Source organism: Rhamphochromis longiceps, linkage group LG12, assembly GCF_057381845.1.
Source record: "Rhamphochromis longiceps isolate RC_006_pf linkage group LG12, R_longiceps_female_GT1.1, whole genome shotgun sequence".
Taxonomy (NCBI): domain Eukaryota; kingdom Metazoa; phylum Chordata; class Actinopteri; order Cichliformes; family Cichlidae; genus Rhamphochromis; species Rhamphochromis longiceps.
In genome coordinates this window covers 16,681,686-16,691,153 of record NC_140568.1, presented here as the reverse complement: position 1 = coordinate 16,691,153, position 9,468 = coordinate 16,681,686, and the positions used below count along the sequence as shown (strand labels likewise).

The window sequence follows — 9,468 nt, the reverse complement described above, 5'->3', positions numbered from 1 at the left end:
GTCGCCTTTACTCAAGGGAACACAACAATGTGGCGTAAGAATGAGAGAGTGAGGATTCAGATGTGAAAAGAGGCCGTGAACGCATCGTGAGGCTGGCCGGACAGGTCAGGTAAGTTTTACCGCGGTGGGGAGGTGCGAGCACTTTGCTTTTCCGGCTCCTGACTGCGCTTTAACCACTGTTCATAGCGATGCCTGACCTATAAGTGTGAGAAAACAAAGACAGGAGGCTGTTGCCTGTGTCACAGACCAGCACCGACACCAGTGAGAAGGTAAGTCAGCGAATGAGTGAAGTTTGAATAGGAGGGGAACAGATGGACTTCCAGTCTGAAGTGCTCTGTGTGTTGTGGTCAAGCCGTGCACTCCCAGCTCTGCCACCCTCATCATGTGTCGGTGCGCTTTTGGGACCTGACGGTAAAGGCGGTACCTTGTGCTGATGTACAGACGCCCTTTGAAGAACCTGTGACCAACATAAGAGATTAAGCTAGGAGTCCTAAATAGTGTATATTTTGTGAGCCTTGAGTCATGGGGAGTCTGAGCTAAGCTCTGTAAAACTACAAATCTCTCCTTTAGTTTACTTATTGAGGAGTGCTGCCATGAAGCAAGAGAAAAAAACGTCCTATTGTGCAATGTCATACTGAGAATATTCTAGAAATATTCACAAATAACGTAAAAATGAAATTATTGTGAATGTTCTCTGTTTAAACAAAAACAACAAAACAAAACAAAATCTCTGATCTTGTGCTCATTTCTCGTCATTTTACTCATGGAATTAGCTGTTTTGCTACAGTTCCCTTAAGCTTTCCCAGTTTTTACAAATAACAGTTATATTAACTTAATAAATGGAAGATGCCTCATGTAGACAGCCTTGACTGAAAAGTCTGCTGGTGTGAGGCATTCACCATTTTAATTATGGCAAGAGTGCTGCTCTGCAGCCAAATGAAGGACAAGCGCTGAAACCTTGACCTGACTGATGAGATGTGAGACACAGTGGATTGCAGTCAGCTGCACCACACTTAGTGGCAGACAAGCCTACAGTGGGGACCTGAATTAAAGACTCCAGTGACGGAGAAATAGACTTGGTTGATGAAGGACATTTTCTTGTACATCACATATAAGAAAACAAGAAAGCTAGGAAATATTTATGTGGATGATACTTTCCCATGCTTCAAAATCGCCTCAAGGTGTTGAGAGATTATTGTATGATCTTTTAAGAAGACATGGTTCCTCTTTCATCTAAACCAAGCACAAAATTCCAAAACTAAGTTTAAAATAGCCTAAGCACAGTCTGGACCCAAACCTGCTGAGGTGTGAATGGTCAGTGTTTCCAGCATAAAGCAGTTCTGAAAAGGAAAAACAAGCCAAAATTCCTCCACAGCAGAGTTGGTGGGTATTCGGTATACCAAGTATTTATTGGAGCTCCTGTGTGGAGCACTGACACAGCAGTGCAGACTGGATAATCACAGTACTTTTATTATCTTAGAGGGATAATTTTGGAATTCGTAGACATTTAAATCCAAACAGTTTACTGTTCTTCAAATTGAGTAAAGACTGGTCACCCACCAGCAGACGAACAGTTGGCTTTACAGCATACGTTTTGCATTTATGACTCAATTAATGGAATTACATTACATTCTGAATTTGTTTCATCCAATTTGTGTCATCTGATCATTTATTAAAGTTCTCGCTGTAGCTGATATTTTTTTCTTGGACCTTGGCAAAAATTCAAAAGTACAGTGCTGTCATGATTTATGGAAAGCAGTGAAACTGTATCAGTGAACCTGCAAGGAGCAGAGGTATTCAAGGTGGATGAGTTTAAATACCTCCAATGGCAGTGCCCAAGAGAAATGAAGAAGAGAGTGCAGGCAGGGTGCAGTGTACAGTAATGAAAAGGAAGGTTTATAAGTAGGTAGTGAGACCTGCCATGATGTATGCTTTGGAGACGGTGGCACTGACAATAAGACAGAAGGCCAAACTGAAAATGCTCAGATGAGCAATCCAGGATTAGCAATAGGTACATTGGAGGGACAGCTCAGTCTGGGATGAGATGGTTTGGACATATGCAGTGGAGGGAGAGTGTCCAGTTTATCCAAAGGATAATGAAATAATGAAGATGGAGCTGCCAGGCAGGAGAAAAAGAGGAAGACCTCAGAGGAGGTTCATGGATGTAGTGACAGATGAGGATGCTGGGACAGGGTGAGATGGAGGCAGATGATCTCCTTTGGTACCCCCTAAAGGAAGCAGCTGCGAGAAGATGAGGAATGAAACTAAGGCCTGTGTTTTTATTTTAGAGGTGCTGTAAGTTCAGATCTTGGTACTATGCCATTGTAATCCTCTCTGTTTCTCTTTGCAGAAAGTCAAAGCTGCGATGTTTTCAGGAGTCTCCAGATTTGACCGAGTGAGGGAGATGCCACTCTATGACCAGGTCCCAGCAGATTCCCTGTATGGGGACCTTGCAATACCTCCACCTCCACAACTCCTGCATGGGACAGTGCCAGCTGTAAGCTTAGACTCCCTGCCCCCTCCCCCTCTACCTGAACAGCCACCTGTTGGACCTGAAGCTTTCTATCCCCCCAGCAATGACGACCCAATGGACGAAGACCGGGACGCTATGGACATTAAGCCAGTTCGCCGCTTCATCCCTGACTCTGTCAAGAACTTTTTCCGTGGCAACAGCAGTAACCGTGGTAGCAAGGGTGGGTCTGGCCCTGATTCCCCTGCTCCTTCATCCAAAAAGAGTGCTAAGTGCCACACCACATCAGGAGTCCCCTGCTCACCGCCTCACTCTGCCCCTCCATCTCCCTCCCTTCCAGGCTCCTATCGAGACCGCTATGGTGGCTCTGGAGGCAGCTACACATCTCAAAAGGAGCGAGATGGACTGCTGCTCGGTGCCGAAGCATTTGACTCTGCATCTGCAGTGCCCACCAATGTCTCAGTTCAGACGTACCAGGAGCGGGTGGAAGAATATCATGCGCGCTACTCCTACATGAAGTCATGGGCTGGCTTGCTAAGGATCCTGGGCGGTGTGCAGCTGCTGCTTGGAGCTGCAGTGTTTGCCTGTGTCTGCGCTTACGTTCATAAGGACAATGAGTGGTTCAATATGTATGGGTACTCTGGGCCGCAGCTGTATGGAGGGCTTGGTGGAGGCGCTGCTGCATATGGGTCTGGGGGTTATTTATACACAGGACCCAAGACGCCTTTTGTTCTGGTTGTGGCTGGCCTTGCATGGATAGTGACAGTTATTCTGGTTGTTCTTGGCATGACCCTGTACTACAGAGCCATCCTTCTGGATTCCTCATGGTGGCCTCTAACAGAGTGTTCCATAAATCTGGTGCTGGGTGTGCTCTATTTAGCCGCAGGATTGGTGTATGTGAATGACACAACTCGAGGGGGGCTGTGCTACTCGCCAGTCTTCAATAATGGAGTGAACGGTGCATTCTGTCGCACCGAGTCCGGCCAGACAGCAGCCATTATCTTCATCTTCATCACCATGGTGCTCTACTTTATTAGTGCAGCGGTGTGTGTGAAGCTGTGGAGACATGAAGCAGCCAGGATGAGGAAAGAGGGGCTGGCACAGGAGGTCTGACACACACACAAAAAGCACAAAAATAATATTCACAGCTAAATACCTAATCTGACCTTTAATGCAGAGGCCTGGAGATACTCCAGAGAACATTTTGGGGGCTTAGGGTTAAATTTGTCATGTAATAAAACATTAATTCTATTACATGACAGTGTACCCCAGTAAGTAAACTATCATGTTTTTGCACCCATCCTGTGCTTTTATATCCAAGATAAGAGATCAGCACATACAAAACCAAAACCTAATGCCAATCAATCCTCTAGAAAATAGAGTCAGCATTCCTGGACGCTGTTGTAAGACCGCTTTGTAAGTAATGTTAAGTAATCACCTGCTTCACTGGATGAGCTTTTTTTACATGCAACAATTTTATTTTCAGTGTAATTCAGTGTTATTTCTATTGCACCAAATGACAACAACAGCCACAGCAATTTCAAAGTGCATTACACTGTTAGGTAATAACCCTACAATAAAACTGAAAAGTAATACTGAGCAGTGATGCTTATCCTGTTGTGTTTTTGAATAGTTATGCCCCCCAAAGAACTAGCCAGCTGTTATTCTCTTTATCTCCAGTTTTTATTCTAATCTAATATTCAATTGTGTATAGAAAAGCATAGAAAAAAGTGCTTGTATGATTGGGTCAATAAGGCAAGTTCTATTGAGTGATCAGATGGAGTAGAAAAGTGCTATATAAGAGCCAGTCCATTTGTTTATTCGTGTGTTGCACACCTTGATGATTTCACCATGGAAATTAAGCTAAGAAACAAACTGAAGCCCAGCATTCTACAAGGAGAAAGATTATTCACAAGTGGATGTCAAAGCAAATTCAACCCAAGATCAGATTATGCACTGCTCAGAGACACAGTAAAACAACCCAAGAGCTTCATGTCAGATTGTACAGGCCTCAGTGAACGTGAGAGTTCATGACAGTAGAATTAATTCAATTCAATTCAATTCAATTTTATTTATATAGCGCCAAATCACAACATAAGTCGCCTCAAGGCGACTGAACAAGCGTGGTTTGTTTGGAAGGGTTGGGAGTAGAAAACCTCTTCTATCTAAAGAGAACATAGCATCACAGCTTAGGTTTTGCAGAGAGGGTGTATTTACCCAATGTCAGTAAACTCCTGTTTCTCTTTTTCATTACACAATAGATAAGAACCATTGGCTCATCTGTCCCACTCTCTATAGTAAGTATGAGAAAGTGTTTGAAATGTTCCTGCAGACACCAAGGTGCACACAGTATGTATGATCTGAACATGTGTCTATGTTTACCTGCCGCAGCTTGGTCCATCCTCCATGGTGTCGGAGCAGACCCCTCTCCCCACCATTCAGCCAGACATCATGGATGCTCCCAACCACTTAAAAGCTGCTCCTCTCATGGCACCAGAGCCAGAGATCCTCCGTGGTCACATACCAGCCGGACACATCCCCAAACCTGTTGTTATAGCCGACTATGTGGCGTGAGTATTACCATCTAGGTTTCGTCTTCCAGCTGTGTATTGTGCATTTAACAGGGAGGCCCTAGTGTAGTATCAGATGTCACATGTACATTTGACATACAAACAGACTGATTAAACACAGTCCCCAATTTTGTTCTCGTGTTGCAGTGTTTCCCTATTGTAGTGTCTTTACCTTACATTATAAAGTGCCTCAAGGGGACTGCTGATTGGATATGATGCTATATAAATAAAATAGAATTAAATTAAAGTGTTTTAACAGAAATAAAACCTCCAGCAGTGCAATGATGACCACTGTGTTTTTGTACATGGGTATTCTGGGAAAGCAGTATCACACTTACGTCTGTAAATGAAAAATACATAACTCCAAACCACCCAGAATGGTGTGACCTCTTTTAGTTTGTGAACACTCCAGTACAGACTATGTGAATTATGGCTCTTCTAGAAAACTCACTGCTACAAAGGCTGAATAACCATTTCACCAGTGCTACTGTTTGTCACACTTTCACGTTAGGCCCATCTCACACAAAGTGGCATACAGTTCATGTGTAGCTTGTTGCGCGTGTTTCTGTTTACACCATCTGATGTCCTCCTGTCGGTCCAGTTACTGGATCAACAAATTTAATGTTGGTCCAGGTTTCATCATTGCAAGTGACTAGTCATACTGTAGTGATGTCATAGCTTTGCGATGTGGAAACACCATCACATCACACACCAAACCCTCACCACAATCACACCTTGGCCCTAACAGCCCTCATTTTGGATTTTTTTTTTCTTGAGTGGACATCCGCAAAGCTATGACATCATAACTATGTTTGGTCAGATGCGATGTTGATCCTGGACAAATATTATTATGATGATCCAGGAACAACACCGACACACATCAGATAGACCTTCTGGCCCAGTGTGGGTAGGACTAGGAAGTGCTGGTCTTTGGCATTTAATGTGCTACACTGTCAAAGAATGCCCTATGGAGAATCAAAAATAAGTATTGCCACACATTTAATTCCTTTATCACTGAACTCCATTGTTATCCAGAAAGTGTCATCACACAGTGTCCTGCTGGCCTAAATACACAGCACAACTCTAAATGTGGGTTAAATCCACACTACAAATAGTACATTATTACTTGTGCTTGATAACAGTTTGCTAAAAACTCCTCTGACCAGCTCTAGTAGAACATTACTGAGCCTTCAAAAACAATTATTTTTTGAGTGCATATTTAAGCTGCCTTCACTGGTTCCTTTATGATCTTAGATCTTTTCATGGATTTGGTGTCAGTAAGACAAAAATTAAAGGTGCACACATGGTTTAGAAAGTAGTTTATTCAGTTACCAGTTTACCAAACTAACTATTTTCTAAACCATCCTCAGAAATCAGATTTTTATTAGCAGTTTAAGATCAAGAATAAGATAAGTAAGATAAGATAAAGGAGGGTATCCCAGTTAAACACCTGTGTTAGACACATTCAGCTGCCAGTGCTCCAAGAAATATTGTTTCCTTTGCTGTTTCTACAGGAAGTATCCCAGCATTTACACAGATGAGGAGAGGGACCAGTACAAGGCTGTGTTCAATGACCAGTATGCTGAGTACAAAGAACTGCATGCTGAGGTCCAGGCCATGGCCAAGAAGTTCGAAGAGATGGATGAAATGATGGCGAACCTTCCATCCCGGCCCTCCAGCCAAATGGTAATTTTGCTAGCGAGCAGATAGACAGACACACACATTGTAACATTACATCCAGTAACACGTTTGCTTTGTTTCAGGAGAAGGAGCGGATAAATGGTATTTTAATGGAGTATCAGAGGAAGAAAGCTGTGAGTATACATCATGAATTGTTGTCTGTCAGACTGGGGTCTTAGGGAAGGGGTGTTTCTGTAAAAGATATCCCTTCATGTCTCTGTTAATAACAGTTATTATTTTTAATAATACTTAGATCAAAGAGCTGCCCCACTAACACTCTGTTGTGCTTTCATATATTTGGGGGGGGGGGGGGGGATGTTTTACAGAAAGGTTTGGATAAACCAAAAAACCTAGCAGACACTTGTTTGAGTGCATAACTCCAAACTCTCATCAAACCTCAGAAGAATCTATTTACAACATATGAATTTGTTTGGAAAATAAATGCAGTTTTTCAGCTGAGTCACACTTGTCTCACTAACCATTATATATCGTTCTTGTGTTAGACTCATATTTTTGTAGTTTCCAGTATTTGTTTCATTATTGTTTTATTTTTATCCATCCATTTTCTGTCACTTCACTGGGCTTGGGTTGCGAATGCAACAGTCTGAGAAGGGAAGTCATTTTTAATTGGACTTTAGTCAAGGAACTGAAACCCCAGAGGTTAATAATCTAGTGCTTTACTGCGCAGCATTAATCTAACATGGTTTTTTATTACAGGAGCATCCTCACCTCCCTGACAAGAAAACAAATAAAATAAAAATAAAACCTACAAGCAAACATATAAACTCCTCATAGAAGGGTCATACCTGCTGAATATCCAAACCCAGTGCACAGTACCACTTAAAATGAATAAATCATTAAAAAAAAGTTTAAAAAGTGTTCTTCCCTTTTATTTTAGTGAAAAAGCACAAGTAAATTGTTTAAATTTACTTCACATCCACTGTCACAGATGATAGATGAGTTGGTTTTCTAAGTCTCTCTGCTGCTGTACATACAAATCCTACTACAGGAATCAGAAAAATGCAGATGCCAAATCACCTTACTGTTGTGTGGTATAGCAGGTGATGGGTAATGGCTTTTGTAGGATAGAAGGCCATAACAATGACAGTGATTTGGAGCTCTAGCTCAGATTAATCATGGCAGCTTTCTTGTACTATCTATCCTGTTTTCATATTTTGACAAGCAAACGAACACTGAAAGTCTGAAAAACCCAACTTGAGACCTCTAATGGTGTGTCACCATTAGGGTTCAAATGTACTGCCTGGTTTCTTAATACTTGTGTGGTTTACCGAAATCTTTGTGAAGAAATGTACTCAATTTTACTGATTTATGTTTTCCTTGTTAGGACCCAACATATTTGGAAAAAAGAGAGAGGTGTGAGTATCTAAAGAACAAGCTCTCTCACATCAAACAGAAGATTCAAGAGTACAACAAGTCCGTGGGCTACAGCGATGCCAACTAAGCAGTTAACACAGGTGTGCTCAGGTGTGCTCTGCGACAACACAACAGTGGGACTGTGGTGTAAATTTAAAAAAGACGCTTGTCTCTTCCAAGTGAAACTCCCCGTTACTGCTGAACCATAATTCCTGACAACAGAGGTGACATTATCACATTGAAATAGGTGGAAAACACTGCAGTCACTCCGTCATGATGGATGGTAGACTCACTGTCACTAGAAGGAACATCGTCTGGGATGTGTCGTCATTATAGAGGGAATAGTAAAAGTCACGGAAACCGTAAACTTCAACAGAGTGTTGGTAAATGAACATGCACACAGCACTCCCCGATAGTTGTAAAAGAACATATTGGGGATTTTGCTGTTTTAGAGACTGTAAGATGGCCATGTTAGCTTAGCATAACAGCAACAACAGCAACTTCAAAAGAACACTGGTAGACAAGCAAAGAGATGAAATCTTCATGTTGGATGTTGCTATGGAAACTTTAATACAGTTACTTTTATTCATGGGCAAGATAATAAAGATAGTTGACTGCTTTCCTCTGACTGGACACTGTTTTTTTTATCTGTAGTTTTGGTTTGGGGTCATATGATAGATATGTGTATTTGCCTTATTTTGCATTTAAACATGAAACCTGTGCTCTGAATTTATATTTTTAACTATAATGTAAATTCTGCTTTGTGATTTGTACAACTTTGCCATAGTAAATATGTGTTTAAAATTGGCTGACATGGTGGTGCAATGGTTGGTACGGTCAGTCCACATGATGAACAGATTCTCCACAAGAGATCTTTTAGGTGCTTGAAGTTAAAGCGAGATGAGGAGGTAGGGAACGCATCACAGGACATTAAAGTTTCCCAGCAGAACCTTGAATCAGTTGACTATTTGAACTCTGACCTGTCTCCGACCGCACAGCTCCATGAACACCAAGCTGTCTTCTGGTACCTTTCTTTTGTAACCTTCATTAAAGTTTTTTGTTTCTATCAATGTGTGCTGCAGTGCCTTCCTTTAGTGCCAGGTTGTTGTTTTCTACTCACTGTTCATTTCATGGGAAAACCTTTAAAGCCGACCACTCTGTTCAAGGAACACAATATGACTCTTGGTGCCAAAAATCCTTATGCCAACTCCCATGACCCCTACCTGAAACGGTGCCCATTGAAAGATTGGTAATAAGTTCTGCTTCCAGGGGTTTTAATTTTGCAGCTACTCTGATGAATAAACTAACAGCTATCCAAAAACAGCAGACCCAGCGACATTTTCCTGCAGCAGCTGTTCCTGAAAAACTCAGTAT

General features: G+C 42.0%; 1 protein-coding gene across 1 annotated transcript; it reads left to right on the top strand.

Moving 5' to 3' along the window:
* The first annotated feature begins 131 nt into the window (after positions 1 to 131).
* marveld2b (MARVEL domain containing 2b) lies at positions 132 to 9,148 on the top strand. Its single transcript, XM_085424974.1, has 7 exons — positions 132 to 269; positions 2,351 to 3,577; positions 4,732 to 4,767; positions 4,862 to 5,040; positions 6,555 to 6,726; positions 6,804 to 6,854; positions 8,066 to 9,148. The coding sequence occupies exons 2-7, from the start codon at positions 2,366 to 2,368 to the stop codon at positions 8,180 to 8,182; spliced, it is 1,767 nt and encodes a 588-aa protein (XP_085281100.1). The 5' UTR covers positions 132 to 269; positions 2,351 to 2,365; the 3' UTR covers positions 8,183 to 9,148.
* The last annotated feature ends 320 nt before the right edge of the window (positions 9,149 to 9,468 follow it).